The sequence below is a fragment of the Priapulus caudatus genome, unplaced genomic scaffold, assembly GCF_000485595.1.
Source record: "Priapulus caudatus unplaced genomic scaffold, Priapulus_caudatus-5.0.1 Scaffold362, whole genome shotgun sequence".
NCBI classification, from domain to species: domain Eukaryota; kingdom Metazoa; phylum Priapulida; class Priapulimorpha; order Priapulimorphida; family Priapulidae; genus Priapulus; species Priapulus caudatus.
Genome location: NW_014577423.1, coordinates 122,384 through 141,122, shown reverse-complemented (window position 1 = coordinate 141,122; position 18,739 = coordinate 122,384). Strand labels below are relative to the sequence as shown.

The 18,739-nt window shown below is 43.6% G+C and overlaps 2 protein-coding genes across 2 annotated transcripts in view; one reads left to right on the top strand and one right to left on the bottom strand.

Moving 5' to 3' along the window:
- The first annotated feature begins 1,210 nt into the window (after positions 1 to 1,210).
- Positions 1,211 to 13,139, top strand: LOC106809542 (loss of heterozygosity 12 chromosomal region 1 protein homolog). The gene is made up of 5 exons (XM_014812640.1): positions 1,211 to 1,452; positions 10,938 to 11,188; positions 11,428 to 11,523; positions 11,776 to 11,928; positions 12,493 to 13,139. The coding sequence occupies exons 1-5, from the start codon at positions 1,305 to 1,307 to the stop codon at positions 12,604 to 12,606; spliced, it is 762 nt and encodes a 253-aa protein (XP_014668126.1). The 5' UTR covers positions 1,211 to 1,304; the 3' UTR covers positions 12,607 to 13,139.
- LOC106809541 (ankyrin repeat domain-containing protein 54-like) overlaps positions 13,121 to 18,739 on the bottom strand; it is a 33,448-nt gene continuing 27,829 nt past the window's right edge. The window contains exons 3-10 of the mRNA XM_014812639.1: positions 17,317 to 17,459; positions 16,849 to 17,047; positions 16,574 to 16,630; positions 15,656 to 15,757; positions 15,389 to 15,508; positions 14,851 to 14,975; positions 14,529 to 14,636; positions 13,121 to 14,302 (exon numbers count right to left, since the gene is read on the bottom strand). Coding sequence (XP_014668125.1) covers positions 14,243 to 14,302; positions 14,529 to 14,636; positions 14,851 to 14,975; positions 15,389 to 15,508; positions 15,656 to 15,757; positions 16,574 to 16,630; positions 16,849 to 17,047; positions 17,317 to 17,430 — 885 coding nt within the window. The 5' untranslated portion in view covers positions 17,431 to 17,459 and the 3' untranslated portion in view covers positions 13,121 to 14,242. The remainder of the gene's footprint in view (positions 14,303 to 14,528; positions 14,637 to 14,850; positions 14,976 to 15,388; positions 15,509 to 15,655; positions 15,758 to 16,573; positions 16,631 to 16,848; positions 17,048 to 17,316; positions 17,460 to 18,739) is intronic.

Below are 18,739 nucleotides of genomic sequence, written 5' to 3'. Positions count from 1 at the left end.
AAAACCATATGTAGCTATATATTGAACTAAGCCAAGAAATAAAAACTAGGCGTTTAGCGGTTATGCGGTTTTAAACACAGAGAATGATTTTCGAGCCCACTGCTTCTACGGCAAAGCCGGAACTACGATGGTTTTCACGCTGCTTCTCCGGCTGCCGGAGAATAATACCAGCCCTATTCTTATTTGAAACGCTCCGCGTCGCTCATAGGGTCTATGTCCCCCAGGGTACTGCCGGAACCGCTACCCTGCGGTACGGTTCGGTATACCGGAACGTACCTGCGTTCACTATCTTGATTATGGTTAGCGGTTAGGATTAGGTCTTAGGCTTAGCGCAGTTCAGCTTCGGGGTTAAGGTTTTAGCGGAGTCGGCTCAGGCGGACTCCTAGACTCGTTAGTGGAGTAGGCCGCCAGGTACGGTTCGGCATATAATAGTAGTACCAAGGACGTTCCGTATACCGGACCGTACCCCGCTACGTTCCGGCAGTACCCCGGGGCGGACTAGGGCGCAAATCCACTTTGGCACCTTAGGTATCCACGATAGTGATGCACAGATTTCTTGTGCTATCATCAACTGATGCACAAACTTTTTCCATATATCAAGGAGATGCAAAAACCCTAAACCCTAACCCTAAGTCATAAAGTAAACCTTACTCCTTAGGTATCACGTTATGTGTTACTGATCACCAATATGTGTTCACGATATGTGATTACTGTTAGTGTTAGGGTTAGGGTTTGGGTTGGGGTTAGCGGTTAGGGTTAGGGTTTTGATCATTCTTGATATTACCGGAGAAAAATTTTTTTTATTTTTTTCATGTGCATCAGTTGATTGATCACACAGAAAATCTGCTGGCATCACTTCGCTGCGATACCTAAGGTGCCTAAAAGTGGATTTGCACCGGGACATAGACCCTCTTGAGCAGCCCAAGTGCCTGTGGCTGTGAGTCAGGCATCAATTAAGTTTCAGCAGAGCAAGGAAATGATGAGATGCAGTTTCACCTTCACACTTCGTGGGGACTCTCTGGGGTTCTTCTTCATCTGACACACACAAAACAAACATACAGAAAGTCAATAACATGAAGTAAATAATGCTAATACTAATAGTAATATTTGGATTCATTTTGAGCCGATGGTTCAATCGTTCTTTGACCGTTTTCGTCCGAAAGATGTCGCTCCTTTTAGGCTATGTTCTCGCCGAATCTCGCGTGAATTAAATTATAAACAAATATGTCCACCGGCATTTGCGCAGAAGCGAAATAATATTATAATCAAAAATACCTCTCGGAATTTGTGCTCGCTATTAAATCATGGGCTCTGACAACAGCACTAGCACTGCTACAGGGGCCGCCAAACCACCGGCTGGAGCTGACCGCAACCGTTCTTCTCCTTCGTGCTCGTCAATCAGTAGCGGCGACATTCCGTACACATTCTACACTGTTGGACGACCTATTGGTGGTATATAATTTGGCTGTGTACTCCTGCAACGGTACGTGCGATTTTTTTTCTCTTAAAGTCACGGTGTGATCGCCAGCGCCATCTAATCGGCGAATAATAACTACCGTTGGCTTTTCGCGTACGATATTATATATTACGATTTTATACGTATATACGATAACCCTAAGCCCTAACCCTAACCCTAACCCTAATCCCTAACCCTAACCCTAACCTAATCCCTAACCCTAACCCCTCATTTAAATTAATAAAATTTAATTTTAATTGTTGTAAAAATTAATTGTTGTTATTAAAATGTTGTAAATAAATCATTTAAATATTTGCGGTTAATTGGAAAAAAAAAACGTTAAACAGATAAGATAGAAAAAATACAGAAACAGGAGAAAATAATTAGAAAACGGATGGGATTCGATCCTGCGCACCATTCATACTTGGCGGCCAGCGCTCTAACCGTTACACTGCTGCGATATTGAATTTGAAATTTTGGATGTGCCTATGTATATCGCCGAAAACAAGTCAACCAATCAGGCTGTCCAGTACCGCAGTACCGTGACTTTAAGAGAAAAAACACGCGACGTACCGTTGCAGGAGACACAGCCATATAATTACAATTATGGCGTTAAACTTATTTGCACGCTTAGTAGTTTCGTTGTGTTGTTTTATTCATTTATCCTCCTGCTTCACGAGCTGCGTCATGGTCACAATTTTATAAATACCAACGCTTGTGTATCTCCGTTTAGCTACCAGGTGCTTTCCTCATAGTAATTGCTTTTGTATGGCGAGTGGCTACTGCGCGTACGGTAGCCCGATCTTAAATGTCTCGAGCTACCGGGTACGGCGATGTTCCATTTCGCTGTTCATACTTAACGCAGACAAAGATGGCCACGGCCGGACTGGCCGCTAGATTTCGAAATAACCGCCTTGGAAAATAAATTCACGATTTAGAGAGTTTAGATGAGCCTAGAAACCCTAACCTAACCCTAAACCTAACCCTAACCATAACCACTAAACCTTAACCCTAGACCCTACTCTAACCCTACGCCTAACCCTAACGCGTAACCGTAAAAATGGGCTTGGGAGACCACCGACGGCTACCGCTCCAGCCACTGCCGTTGTTGTTTTTTGGTAACAACGGCTCCGAGTCTGAGGCTAGATCAGTAGATGCCGGTGGGCTGACGAGGGCTCTATGTCCCCCGGCGGGTACTGCCGGAACGTTACCCTGGTACAGTCCCGCTATTACCGAAACGTACCCTAGCGTACTAGCTAACTATGCCGGTACCGACTCGCCTTACTCACTAACGAGTCTAGGGAGTCGCCTTACGCTACTCCCTAACCTAACCCTTAAACAAACCCTAACCCTAATCCTAATCCTAACCATATCAAATAGGGACAGGGGTACGTGTCCGGCTATACCGGACCGGTACCCAGTACAGGGTGAGTATTGCTGCGAAGCACAAAAACCGTATTGCAATATTATTGCAAATACGACAACAACCGTATTGCCAATATTTTCCCAAATACGTATTGGAAATGTATACCATGGCCAGGGTGATATAGTACAATTTCGTATGCTGTTTAATATTCATCATAGATTGTATTATATGACATGATTTAAATTTCTTTCAGTTTTTTTCTTGAGAAACACGAAGCACGGGCAATGTTTATCCGCCCTGACAGATGCAGCTCATGTGCCGTTAACAATGTCACCCGCTGTACTGAATACGCCTCTCGGAAAGGCACTGACGTAGCTGGAATACACAATTTACCCACCTGCTGCCATAATTGGGCTAATACTGGATCTAGTGGTGCCCCGCCGGACCGGCCCGTTCTCTTTCACCGCAGTGTGTCATTATAAATTCCTGTAGCGGCACGCTCCCCCCTAGCTGGCCGATTAAATACAAAACAGGGAAATTACATAGGGGAATGTCACTGGGGAATTCGCTTAGTCTGAATTCGGCGGCAACAGTTGACTGACTTGACACAGCATTTGGCTGGTAAAGCATGTCATCGTAACATCGTTGGAAAATTTGTTGGCATCTGAAAAGCGCCGACGAAAAACTTGATAAGTAAAACTGAATAACCCTAATACCTCAATGATTACGCCCACCGGCATCGTCTCACCTCACGATGTTACTCGGTGACGCATTGCATCGAAATCCCATTGTCTGATTACAAATTCACGTGCCTCAAACGCGCTCAATGACGCCCCCAGTGTATTCAAGGCATCATTCCATAACATAAAACCCCCAATTGCTCGATAAGCCTAGAACGCATAGAGGCAGAGTAATGTTCGACGTGCAGAGTTTAGCTGACTGCTGAAATGTCGTGTGCGAGTCGCAATCCCGTCTGTTTTTGTTTTCTGTATGGTTTCTGTTTATCCATATTACGCGCTTGGTAGCAAGCAGATGCGTGATATGTTCGATATCAAGCGCACGCACGCACCGTGTACGTACGCACGCAGCCGCACGCACGGTGTACCGCGCACACACACACTCATGCACGCACGCATTGCACGGCACGTGTACGTGCGCACGCACGCGACGCACGCACGCACGCAAGTCTACGTGGGCCACATGCATGCCAGCAAGCACGCACGTGTACCTACACACCACAACGAAACGTACGCACGCACACATTGCACACACGTGTACCTGCACCACGCACGCACGCCACGCCACGCACGCACAACACATTTGTGTAACCTTCACAGCGCCGCACGCACGACGTGTACGTCGCACACACACGGACGCACGCCACGCATTGCACGCACCCGTGTAAGTTCACACGCACGCACGCACGCACAGTCGTACGCATGTTTCATGGTGTAGCGAAATTCGACTCGCTGTAACAACATACACTATCAGCTAGCATGCGTCAGCAAGTACTTCAAACCTTGAAGCACGTAACGGTTTCGTAGCCACAGTGGGCTAAAGCCAGCGGTATTGAAAGGAAAGCCTTGCTGCAACATCCTTGACCATAGTTTTAACTTGGACTGGACACCTGCACGGTCCACACGTGGCGTCACCATGACTGTACCAAGTGGTGGTCCACGGCTGTATATAAGCTGCGCGGCGCCAGCTCCACAAAGCAACCACAGAGCCAGCTTCGGCTCGAGTCGGTGGAAGCTCGCACCTCTCCCCACTGCTCCTCTAGCTGGCTTGGCGGCTTGTCCGCCCTGCCTAGCTGGACAATCGTAGGGTGTAGCGCGAGCTCGGTTCACGAAGGCTCTACGCTAAGGATACACAGCTCAGGACCGATGCATTCACGGCGCCTTGCTGCCCTTCCTGACGCAAGGATACACAGCGCGGAGCCCAGCGTCGCGCTTAGTCAGGGAACGCTCGCACCCTGTCACTGCTCGCGCACGCACGCCAGCGTGTAAGTTCGCACGCAGCGCATTGCACGCACGTGTTACCGTGCCGCACGCACGCACGCACGCACGGCATCGCACGCACGCACGCAGCACGCACGTGTACAGGCTGGCCACTACATAAAACAGTGCTTATCTACAGAACATGTGCTGTCTAGTGTCGTAGTCTGTAATTGTCAAGCAGCACGCTTTTGCTTCTGCCAACCACAACACATAACAAATTACACGTGACCTGCATCTATGACGACACTGTTGAAACATCGCTTATAGGCCTGTTTACCGCGATCGGTCGTGTGCACTATTGTTTTGACTAGTGAATTAGACCGCTAAAATTTGCAGACTGTTTCGCTGGCAGCAATTGCATCCGTGCGCCGGCCTTTTGATGTCGCGCGCCACGGTATCAAAAGCTCGCACGCCGGCGTGATACTTTCGTGTAGGACGTTCCCGCCGGGCTCGCTCGTGCGCCTTCTGCCGCCGGAACTCGCGCGCAAAGATTCGCGCTTTAGCGGGCCAGGATCAACACCTCTCAGGCGCGCTTCTCTGGTATCCGGGTGCTTTCTCTGGATACTTGAAAACTGAAACAGGTGGGGCTGCTTCGCTTCAGCTTGTTCCTACACTCGCGCGCGCGCAGGCCACTCAGCGTGGAGCATCAGCGCTATATAAGACTCCCTAGTTGCCGTGCTCTGTGTCCTCGCAGCCACACAGTCTGCCCCACCTGCCCGGCCCGCAGTGCTCCATGCCGCAGTGGCCCGCTTAAGCTATGGACTACACTAGCGAGTTCTGTACGCCCTGCCCGAGCGGTATCATGTTCGCACATCTCGAATTTACGAACGCGCCTACCAGCTCCCGACGCGCGACCACTGTCACGCTGTGCAACGCTCCACCACGCTCCTGCTCGGACACCCGCGATGCCCCAAACAACCGCGTCCTCGACCTGGATTCGCCTTTAACGGGCCCAGGGCCCCTGTGCCTGCTTGGCAACGACCATCTGCAGCGCTCCGCGCCGTAACGACGCAAGTCGCTGCCCTGAGTCCACCCCTCGCCGCCACCGCGGACATCCCTCTCCTGCGATTCAACGCGGCAGCCGGCGATCGGCGGCTACATTCCATGGGACACCGCACAACCACATCCAGCCCCCCCCGCCCCGTCTTCCGCCTCCCCCCGTCGACCAAATGCTGCGTTCGAGACCCGGCTCCGCCGCCCACGCTCGCGCACCCCGGCACCGACTTATCGATCCCGCGGCCAAAAATGCGGCCAGCGTAGCAAAATCGCACAGTGCGTCCTAGGCCTTTCACCAGGCTAATACTGTAGTGCGTCACCGTCGCGCACGCCATTGCTCGCTTCGTCGAATTATATACACCGCCAGTGCCCTCAATTTTCGAGCCCATTACACAATATAGACATTAAAGCAAGTGTCAAGTAATTTATTTTCGTTGTTATACCAAACCGTATCGTAAAAATATCGATATCGCGGAAGTTGTAATTCGCGATATATACGAGTTTATTCAAATATATTGCAATATGACCGATATACCGGTTATATCGGTTACACCCCTGTTAGTACCCAGGTACGTTCCAGCAGTACCCTGGGGGACATAGACCCTATCAGCATTACTGGGAGGTACTCAGACATGAACTCTCTGGAGAGGGCTTGGTTTGATGGTGGCATCCATCTCTATGGTGTTAGAATATTGTTTTCCTCGAGTAAGGGTGGCAATGTCCGATGGCTTGGGTTGGGTTGTTCGGTCTTCACAGTACCACACAGCGATCCGTGTCGGTCATCTTCGCCCCTGCTAACCCTGAGTCCACGTGAGCAATGGAAAATCTTTGTGTCGTCACACGCTCTCATTGGCAAGGCCACAGCTCGCGAGGCGCGACTATCACTTGCCCCGATCTTGAACATGTGGTCTTTCAAATAGTAGTATTTTGGGGGTATAGTTCACCTATCCTCGATCCTTGATCGAAGCTCTTCTGATCCGTAGTGTTCTCTTTGTATGGTAGGCACTTAATATTGTATAGTTGACTGGTAGTAGTAACTAACACTAGTCATTAGTACTAGTACTACTACTAGGTTAAAAACACTACCGTTAAAAACAGGCAGTATGTGGCGCTATTGTATTGCGTGTTAGTGCTGAGTTTGGGTAATAAACTTACCGAAAAGTTTAGTAGTTCCTTGACGGACGGTTTTCCACTTGCTATAGGAAGCTCGTGAGCTTGTGTGACAGGCACGTGTGAGTCATAGTGGCGACCAGGTTCGTGTACAACAGATACCGTGTGCAAATAGGCACTTAAGCCACAAACAGTATAATCTAAATGCTATAAGCCACGTACATAACTGACTACCCGGTAACCTATTCTCTAATAAACCAAGCATCAACATTATAGGAAACACATACAAGTAGCATACTCTTATACACCCAGCCACGATACAGCACAAGCGCGACCTGGCTTTACAAATGCCAGTCACACTTACTTCTACTAGCGTGGAGTTCTGCAGATCGCCAGGCAGTCTCCTGCGGGTGTCCAATGCAGTGACGCTCGAGCGTCGGTGATCCCAGCGCAGGTGAGTATCAGCGCCAACCTCGTGGGCTGACAGCCGTCGGGAGCTGTCCAGCCACCGTGGAACCGTGCTCTGTCTTCCTTGTCGAACTGCTTCGGTGTATTTTACAAACTGGAGGAATGCATCGCCTAGCGCGTGGAGTCAAGCGCCTCTGTTGCGTCCAGCGCGATGGTGCAACCTGCTTCTTCGTCCAGAATTTTTATGGATAACTGAAGGTAAGAAGGCTGTGACGCTTCTTGAGTTCTGGTGCTCGTGCGGAACCGCGGCCAGTCCCGATTCCATGTTCTCATATTTCCATAGCTTCACACTTTGTCGGCCGGCGTCGTTGGTTTTGATCTTCATCAGTCGGCATCGCGACATCAAGGTGTGATGTCCGCTCATATAGGTACTAAAATCTCATAGTGTCGCCTTGGTGTAGGTGATTACCTTTCTCTCTCTGCCGCTCACGCATATTTTCCCTTCTTTTGTTGGCGTCACCCGCGGGCGCGCGTACACGCGCGGCGGCGGTGGGGCTGGTTGAGAGCAGGACCTGGTGTCCTTCGCTGGGTGTGCCTTGCGCTCGTTACTAACACATAACCTATCGCACGTGATCCTGCTGTACGTTTAATGACCCGTTGTGCGTTGGTTTATGACTAGAATTAAGATAATTCCATATCCTACGTCACTACGACTTGTCCTGCAACCGTTCTGTATAGGCACTGTGCATCGAGCCTGCGTGCGTGTATTTGGGTCATGCGCACACGTTTGTGTGAATGTGTGGTAATATCACCGTGATTATCAGTTATGAGTCAAGTAAAATGAATCCGATTATCTCTATTTTTAAGCCTCATCTGACATAGCTCAGAGCCAGCTTGTAAGAATCAGCGATTGATCCGTCCGCTCCGATCCGTCCGCCGTACCAGTCCGAAGCGTCCGTCGGCCGTCCGTCAACAGCTTGGGCACAAATCTCTTCACACCGCGTGCGACGTTACGCGTCAACGATATTCGGGACGTGAGGCCGCGGTAACACGAAAACGAAGTTGGGATGTCGAAGCTGGCGCGGGGTCAAAGGTCAACAACGTCAAGAGGTGTAAAAGCAAGGGGGGAACATCCACGCCTTAACTTTAGGTATAGCGGACGGAAGTGGCAGGGAAGTGCGCCACACAAATCTAACGGCTCCGACCAAGGCTCAGCCGGATAGTCGCGTGTATAGCATCATGGTAGCGAAAAAGCCGTCACTGTGCCGGAAATTGGAGCGTCACAGCGTCAAAGGTCCAAATACGGGCACAGGGCAGATTTTAGGACATTTTCTGAGGACATCGGCTCTGACGGAAGCATTTGAAAAACTTTTTTTGCTTCTTCGAGCGGTGACCTAACATGTTTAACTGGCTTTATTGAAGGACCATGGAAAATATGCTTTCCAACTGCACGTACGCGAAGAGTAAAGTGTCGGATAACGTTTTTGACCCTCAAGAGGAGGGCGTTAAACATTGACTTTGTTGGACTGTTAACAAAGCACTGAACTGCTTTTGCTATTATTAGAAGCATACGTGCTGTCAATGTTGAAGCTACCAGTTGCAGCAGTTTAATTGCAAAGCCGCAAATGTTGGTTGAACGAAGGTTTACGCTCCCCTTAAATCACTTGACTTTTCATAAAGCAGTTTCGTCTATAGCAACCCTTGCCCTGCGGCCTGAAGGCTGAGATGATGAATCAGTGCAATGCCTCGCATGACGGCCAAAAACACTCGCGCGCAGCCCATGGGACATGGCCACCGCTTACTAATCATCAATCTGTTGCCTGCCAACCTGCAAATGCACCTGGTTAACTCAAAGCCTGAGCAAAATTATCGCCTGCCTGAATATAACTTACTTGGGCATTTTAGCCTGTACCTCACTGTAGGATGTCAGGACGATGCCATCTTGATGTATTGATTACACTGCCACGCCGCCATCTCGCGAGGCAACTATAGGCCTACGTTGTAAATTCATGATTTTAGTTTCATCATGTACTACTTTGTTAAACGAATAAATACATAACGAGCTTACCATATAATATATATATATTTACGGTTTTCATCTTGAATCTTAACTATATCATGTCACGCGTATGGCCGTGCCGTATCCATTACCAGTGTCGCGAACATAAGCTATTACCATAGAATACTAGAGCACTATATATTATGATTTCTTATGACTGGTTACACTCAGGGGCATAGGAAGAAAGTATTATTGTGAGGGCGGCAGTAAACAGGCGATCATCGCTGGGTTTTAATTTTTTTTATAGATTAAGAGAGAGAGACGAAACGTCTTAGATAAGAGAGATGAGAGCAGTAGTAAATTGAGACCGGGCACAGGGCGAAACGTGGATACGGTGTGTATTGCGAGCGGCGGAAACGGGTACAATTACGGTCTGTGCGAGATGGTGTGCAAGGGGATGGGACTGGTGGACGGCAGGCGGAGGGAGGTCGAAGGCAGGGGGAGGAGATGGAGGTAAGGGGGTGTAAGTGAGAGCGCAAGGGGAGTGAAGTCGGAGGCAGGGGGAGGGACGGTGGGACGCAGTGCGGGAGGGAGGTGGGAGAGAAGGATCCCCGCCCCCTCTAATTAAACTTGCGAGATCCACTGCATCATATGTTGAATCTTTTATAAGATAGACCAGTAAAATAGCAAGCTCGTGAATCTCATGACAAAATTCAAAGTGAAGCACAAGTATCACGTTAATAAAATTACAACCAAAAATCCCATGGGGGGGAGATAGTGAGCGTCGTCTAACAATGATGTAGTACGCAACTGCACGTATCTCGCCATATCCGTGCGCCTAACAAATGCTTGTCACTCACGCCACGACTGAAATTGTACGTATCGATTAAACCGTTAGCAACAGACCACCAGCGATGAGCCAGACGCTCTGCGGCTCTTGTTTTTTATTTATTCATTTATTCATTTAGGTAATTATCAATATACATACTGGGCGCAAGTATACTTTCTTACCTCCCATCATGGCGGCCACCCGACTCCGAACCCCTGACCGGGCCCCTCTTGTATTGTGCATACTGGCACGCATTGAATACAGCCGATCACCCCCACCTCCAGCATTGGTAACCCATTGCTGTAAAAAAGCGTGTCAGGGTTTGATATTTTAAGTGCCATCTTTTATGAGGTATGGTTCTTTATTTGCATAAATTTTCAATCCAAACATACGACTTTAATTTTAGGCAGTTTTTTCATTTTTATGGTAAATATGAAAATTAACGAAAAATCCTGATGCACAATTTTGTTGCATACTGTGCTTAACTTGTGGCAAGAATTTTACTCTCATAGTACTCATTGTGGTAATTGCTAATTGAGAAATATCCGAAATACCATTTTACATAAAATTCAAAATTTGTGCCACATTAGGTGCTGGAAATTTCATGAGGTTTTTTGGCTTGAGCATAGAGCTACATCTTATCTATAAATAAAATGTGTGATTGATTCGATTCATTTGCCAATAAACATTTACTCTTCATCAAAGCAATAGTATACCCGTGCAGATGCTTGAGTGTATCATTAAAGCACATATTACTTGGTGTATGTGTTGTATAGATTCTCCAAAACACCAGCCAAAAGGCAGAAATCGCTTGCATGGCTCACCACAGCAGAAAATAAGAGAGCGGGCAATTCCCAAGGACATTGTGGTGGTCAAAGAAGGTGTACACCATCAGCATTCAATAGCTTCTGATCCCGACTTGATGGCACTACAAGAGAATCCAACGTTCCTTCCCATCATGCGAGGTGCACTTAATGTTCCCTCTACTAGCAATCTGGATGCATTGGATAAGCTTGACTATAGACAGGTATATTGGATATATAACGAAGTCACCCGAAATGTGTATTGTATATCGCTCTGTATTTTTTTAGAGTAAGTAGACAGTAGTTTCTCTGGCATTATGGATTAATATGCTTCTGTATATTATATGACTTTCCTCATAAAATAATAATATAAATCAATGACCTCAAGCTAACATTTGTTTCAGATAATGCTATTCATTTTTTGTAAAACAAGAGTGTAGTAGTGTATATTATCTCTGTATAGGTGCTGCTGCTGTGTATGCGGTATCAGGAGCACTTGAGGAAGAGCGCAGATGTTGTGCAGAATGAGCAGAACGTTATATCCAACAGAATACCTGGTGTAAGATGTCACATATGCATGTTTGCTTGATTAAAAACGTCTATATAATGACCATTTCCATCCATTTGGCCAGGGCCTAAATTTTATTCCGAATGATGCCAAGAGAGTAAGAATTCCAGATTAACACACAGTTATTGACTTAAATTATGTAAATCTTATATTAGTAACAGGGCTGCAGCTGATTTCCTGTATATGGAAAATGTGCTCACAAATGTTGAAAGTTTTATTCCATCTCCCGGTGTATTATTCCAGATTGACTTTGCAATATCAACACTGACGAATATGCTTACGGACAGACAGAAAAAATATGCCAAGCATGCTGAAAAGATGCAGAGAGTACACGATATTGCATTGACACTCAATAAATCACAGCGACACATGGAGCAGATTATGGGTCTTCTGCAAGTATGTTTCGTATTTAATTGGCCGTGGCTATGCGTCTGGTTACCGGACACCCAGCTCCCAGGCTACGAGTCCAGTCATATATTTCTTATGTGAACCCAACTATATTTATTCAGTAAAAAAATGAACACTAAGTTTTTCCCCATAACATTACTTACCTTTAGGTATTTTGTCAAAAAAATGTGTTTTTGTAACTTTTAAGCAATAGTAAATCCAGTAAAATCAACGATGCAACGTGTCAACGATTCAACGTGGCCTAATCGTGACGTGGATTTGGTAATCTGTGCTGAGCTTCGTAATGGATGACCGGACGCGTAGCCACTGCGTATTTAATTTAATATCCATACTGAGGTTATTATGCCTATTGCAACCCAATTTAGTTTTCGCATAAGGACTGATAAAATGGGCTGATATGTAATATTTCATTTTGACTCAAACCAAGAGCAGGTAATTCTACGCAATTTCACCTGGCCAGCTGTTTGCATATGGGATGGAGAAATTATGTTGCAAAAGGATTATCCCCCCTGTGTGTGCACATTCTGGATAACTGTTAGTCTTTGTGTGCAGGAACTCAACGAAATGCTGCCTGATGATCAGAGGTTCGAACCGTTCAGTGTTTTACCACTAGAGGTGTCAGCCTCCACAGATGGCTCCTCCTCAAGGCATTCGCCAGTCTCGTGAGAAATGGTGTTACTAGGAGCATAGTAATTTCGGACAAAAACAACAGCCGTTCATGCAGAACGATAAGCCTAATTCACCTGTTTTATACACAGCATTACTGCTTGAACGTTTATTATATATATATATATATGTATATATATATATATATATATATATATATATATATATATATATACATAGTAGATACTCATGCCCTCTGGTTGCATATTTTTTTTTTGCAATCTGCAATCCATGTTTTAAAATCCTCTTTAGGCATGTTGTGTAGTTCCCAATTTGTCTTCTGAGTAATTTCTGTTACTAGATTCATGTGTTTTAATATACTAACCTATATATACCATTTACAGTGTCACAAATATGTATGTATAGGTGTCATAATAGTGTCAATGATGTACTATGAAATTATGGAATGTGAACTCCGTTTTTTTATTGACTTCAATTGTACAATTGGAGATGCTTTCCAACAAAAATAATTTGTTGCTAAAAGAAAAAATGGAATGAAAATAAAATCAAAATGTGCATTTTATCAAATGTAAGATATTTATTTCCATAGAATCTGTCTTTACATGATATGTACACTATATTAAAATATATAGTAAAATTGTAAATAAGTGAAACCTTGAGTCTTGTGGTCTCTTGAAATGCTTGCAGATGCTGATTAAGACAGGAAGCATGAAACCAGTTAATATTGAACAATGTTCTAAACTACATTTATCCCTATTTACATACAGCTAGCAATAGTGAGTAAGCTATCTCATCCTATTAAAGTATTATGAAATATTTATTCTAATATCTTCAAGATTTCTATTCTAAATTCTTAATGTATGTATATAATATAGATGTTTCCATCTTGCTCTAATAAATGTCACAATGTATAGTGTAAATACATGTATAGAGCAGTAAAAGTTATAAACTACATGTGAAAATGACATTTATTTACAAATAGTGGTGAAACACACATGCATCGTTAATCCAACAATTGGTATCGTGCATAAGTATTATATCAGTCAGGAAATCAAAACCATTAATTCACATGTGGCAAACTACACATCAACATAAATGCAGTGACTGTAGAGATAAACCAAAGTTAAAGCTATTCATTAAGAGCTGCAGAGCACATCTGCTCAAATCTGTGGTCTCTAAGAAAAATGTTGATTGTTGGTGAATGTTGAAAATGAGGTTCTCACCCGATCTGTCAACTTATCCACTGTAAAATATCTAGAATGAAGTTAGAGCCACTGTTATATGACCTTTGACCCTGACCTCTTTACTGCTGATGAGTCTTCTGACCGTGACTACCTGTGACCTTACCAGAGTTTGGCTCTAGAATCATTACTGCATGTATGTAACCTGCCATATTATAATTATTGATTGTACTTTCGTAAGCAAATACGAATGGCGTCGACTGAGATTGTTATACGCTGTCTCAAAAGATACACTCTCCAAGTCACAGTGCCTCTATGCTTCACCTCTGTTACAGCCAACTCTGCCTATAGTCGTGTGATGTTTGAACCATACATGCAGCAACAGAGATCCGACCACTATTCAATGTGTTTTTGCGGATGTACTGGATATCTTTGTTGTTACTCAGTTTAAATTTTAACAGTAAAAAGTTGATGCCTAAGACCAAGCTATAGATTCATGACTTTTGAAGATTCAGAGCTGTGAACTTTGCAAGAAGACCACTGACTTCATCCACCTTTCAAACAAGGGAAAAACCTCATTTGTGTGTACACATATTATTAACCATAAACACTGCTATGTTACTGTAGGATCTAAACTGACTTTAGCTGAAGATAATGATGAAAGTTATGCTAGTGTCTTAACTTTGAGTAGTCTCAGCATTAAATATAGGCTTCTCTCCCAGTGCCGATCTGTTACATATCACAAAGCATTATATTTCATTGAGCTGGGATGGTACATACCTGTTCCCGAGTTGTAGTATTTGCAAGGCGTTTGCAAAGTTCAGACAGCTGGTCCATCTGACATGTGCTGCCACGGAGCTTCATATACTCTTGCATCATGGTCAGTGCCTGTGCAAGAGATAAGAAGCTTCAGCACGACTAACATAGATGATTAACAAACTGAGAAACTGAAAATAGTAAAATAACCAATTATCACTTTTGAATGAAACTACTGAATAACAAACTTGTTGCACGAAATGACGATAAGAAGTTAATAAGATGTGCCCGAGTAAATCATAATAGCCCTAGATAAAATTCATGCCTAAGAGGAAGGCCAATCTACCTGATGTATCTGATTCCTGAGCTCATCAGATGAGGAAACTCTATCTGCACTAAGCATGGACAAACGAGACTGAACCATCTGCAATGGTGAGCAACCTCTGTTGTCCAAAACCTTTACATCTGCACCTAAATGAAAATAAGCACACATACAACCAAACCTGCATATAAGGATCATTGGCTGGAAATGCCAAATGTGCCGCACGAAAATGTAAAAACATAAATGTACCCGACGAAAATGTAAAAACATAAATGTACCCGACGAGATTTACCTATCATTGCAGTTCATTTTTAAATACTAGCACCTAAACAAACAATGTGGTGTCACCCCTAATTATTCTACAAAATAACTTTATTACCATTGAATATTTCTTTCAAGCCGAAAAGGCTAATTTGAAAATCATTTTCAGAATAAGTGGTAGGAGAAACAAAGAAAAGATGAATGAGGAACTAATGTGAAATTTAACAGACCCTAACTTCATGGAATAGTTAACGTTAATAAAGATACCCAATGGCAAATAAAAAGACAAAAGCACTCTTACCTGCCTTGAGGAGCAAGGTAATCACAGGTATGTTGCTAGTGCAGGCTGCCAGGTGAAGTGGTGTATTCCCGAGACTGTCCTTACAGTTCACATCAGCGCCATGGTTTAGTAGACACTCAACTATAAAATAGCCAGTATAGTACTGCTATTGGTTATCATAATTTTAAAAGGTCAACATTTTCTTTGCATTGACTATTACAGAAGTTAATAAAAACAAGTTTTTTATTCACTCCTGATTATTATGACATACTGTCCCATTTTACCTACCGGTTGAGGTATGACCTTTGCTGCATGCCAAATGTAAAGCAGTTCTGCCTTTCAAGTCAGCTTGTGATGGACTAACTTTATGCAAGTTTACGAGTTCTTTAACTGAAAGATATCCAGCCAAATTAGAGAGGTTAGAGTTATTCAGTTAAACGTTATGCTATAATTACACGATAGCCTGAATTTATACAGGTCTTTATGATTTGTGACACTATTATCAATAGAGGCAAGGACATATGTTGTTACTACTGCTATTTTACAAGCTTGCTCCGTTAATATGATATAAACAAAATTATTGATTGTTTTTTACGGACTTTGACCTTTCTATTTACTACTATAATTAAAGGGATACTATACACTAGAATTATATAGCTACAAATTTCTATAATCGCGCATTCACATTTGTCATAAAGCAACAGTGAGTTTTGAAATCTTTATTTTTGGCCGCAGTCATGACACCCCGCGATTGTGCTGCCACCCTGACAAAGTTGCGCTTTTGCCGATTTATTTTTTACGTTACAGACCGAGGGCTAATCACAAAAGTGCAGTTATATTTATACCTACCTGCTATTTAACCGAATTTTATTTTAGGACAAATAAATCCATATTATGACTGAATCTAAAAGTTGTTTATAAGATATTGCAATCCCTCACTTTTTAAATCATTAAATAAGAAACGCCCTCGGTCTGTAGCCTGCAGCCGGAGTTGCGACGCACAACTTTGAAAGCAGATGGGCTAATAGTGGCGTCACCGTCGTTGTAAGCAAACGACACAGCTGTTAGTTTGAAAACATTAAAAAAAATGCTAATAAATATTGAACAATGAAATGTTTTATGTACCGTAATTTGACCCATTTTAACTGAAAACATGCAAAGAACATAGGGTCAAGTGTCCCTTTAATTGCACTTGAATTGTCTAACCTGTATCTAAATCATTTGCACTTGCTGCGATCCTAAGTCTTCTAGCTTCTAGAGTAGCTGAAAGATAAACAAGCTTATAACTTCAAATACATGGTCTATTGAATGAAGGTCATCGACCAGAAATTACAGGATCGACAGGGTTACACACAGAGAATATATATTATGAACAAAACAGAGTAGGAATTCATAGTTTTGTCAGAATATAAAGCATTTTACAGGAGATAAGACAGGGCACAATAAACTCTTCTCTACTAGCAAGTAATTTATCTACATACAGACAAATTGGCTGTACACAGCTTTCCTTCTCTCTATCCTGCGGCGCGCTATGGCACGAAGTTTTCCAACACTTTCCAGCCACTGTTTAGTCGAGTATTCCTGTGAACCTCTCGCTTGCACAAATAGGGCCTGTACTTCTGGATGAGGTTGTGGACTCCAGCTCGAGAAATCAAACTTTGGTTCATCTATTATCGGAGCCTAACAAGTCAACAATATACATGCATTTAACATACGTGTGCTCCTTATAAGTCATGTAATATAAACATTACTAAACACTGTGAACAGATGTACCCTATAGAGGTATACATATGTTCATGATAATACTACTAGCAGAAATTGCATTAAAGGCATCAAAGGCACACACAATTGATCCCATGCATTTAATATTTAAAATTAACATGAGGTCATTTGCATTATATTATAACTTCATGTATAAATGCATGTACGGCTTGTAAACTTTTACGCACAGTGGTAGTGCAAGTAGCACTTGGGTTTGCAGAGTCAACTTGTGATATGCATGAATGAAACTGACGATTCTGTCCCGGCATGACATCTGAGGGTTCCCTTGTCTTCTCCATCATCAGCAGTTTAGCTGGTAAATTTGGTTTACCTAGTAATAAAAGTGGTTAAATTACTGTTAAATGACCAACCTACCAATACATTTATCTTGATATATAACGTAATCACATTTCATGATTAAATATTAGTTCCTTTAACTTCATAACAGATCCTTATTTTTCTAATGCAACAGTTTCAACAACCACAATGTTTTATTGTATACTTAAGGTATAATTCATTAATTACTTAAGTAATTAATGAATGTATATTTAATGTATACTTTCCCCTAGAATTTTAAAGTATATTATGATAGTAAGTGCATAAATAATAGCATATACCTAAAAATTTCAATGCATTCACGTTTGTCATAAAAACAACAGAGGATTTCGACATCTTTTATTTTGAACGCTGACCTGACACCGCGCGATCGTGCTACCACCCTGAAAATCCAATTTACTTCGCACGTTCCAGACCTACGACCTAGGGCTAATCACAAAAGTTTAATTATAGTTATACCAGGGTAAAAAATACACGGGAGCGATGAGCGATTCGCTCTTCAAACCTCCGAAATCGCTCCCGTGAGGCTCAAAATAGCTCCCGTAAAATTTGTGACTAGAGCTATTTTTTCCACAGACTTTTAAACAATTAAGAGCCGCAGAGCGTCTGGGCTCATCTGAGGTCTGTTGCTACGGTTATAAACGTAACATTTAAGTCGTGCGTAGTGACACCTTTGTTAGGCGCAGATATGCAGATACGCTTTCCTTACATGATGCTATACACCGACTATCACAGCCTAGGTCGAGCGTTTAGATTTGTGCCGGCAATCTGCATTTCCTTCCTATACCTTAAGTTAAGAATGGAATGTTCCCTTCTTTTACACCTCTTGACCTTTGAACTTTGACCCCCATCTTTAACATCCCAACTTGTTTTTCGAATTACCCCCCCCCCCCCCACGTCCCGACTTTCGAATCCCTACGTCGAGCCGTTTAGATTTGTGTCCAACTGTTGATGGACACACGCACGCACGGACGCACGCACGCACGGACGATCATGCGATTCTACAAGCTGCATCTGACTACGTCAGATGAGCTAAAAATAAGATAACATTTCAATATTTTGGGAATCGAATCGAAGGAATCGAATCGAGAAGCTAATATCGAGATACGGATCGAATCGAGAGGCTTGTGTAACTTTACAGCCCTAATAGTTACCAGGGTACGTTCCGGCAGTACCCTGGGAGACATAGACCCTATCCTATATTATCTTACTCCTGATATTATATCTACTCCTGATATATATCATTATATCATGAGTTAGCTCTAGTAGTAGTAC

Excerpts from the sequence above, each read along its gene's own strand:
- LOC106809542 (XM_014812640.1), top strand. The coding sequence starts at position 1,305 with ATGGGCTCTGACAACAGCACTAGCACTGCTACAGGGGCCGCCAAACCA. Across the intron at positions 1,453-10,937 it reads TGTTGGACGACCTATTGGTG|ATTCTCCAAAACACCAGCCA; the intron begins GTATATAATTTG and ends TGTGTTGTATAG. Across the intron at positions 11,189-11,427 it reads ATAAGCTTGACTATAGACAG|GTGCTGCTGCTGTGTATGCG; the intron begins GTATATTGGATA and ends ATCTCTGTATAG.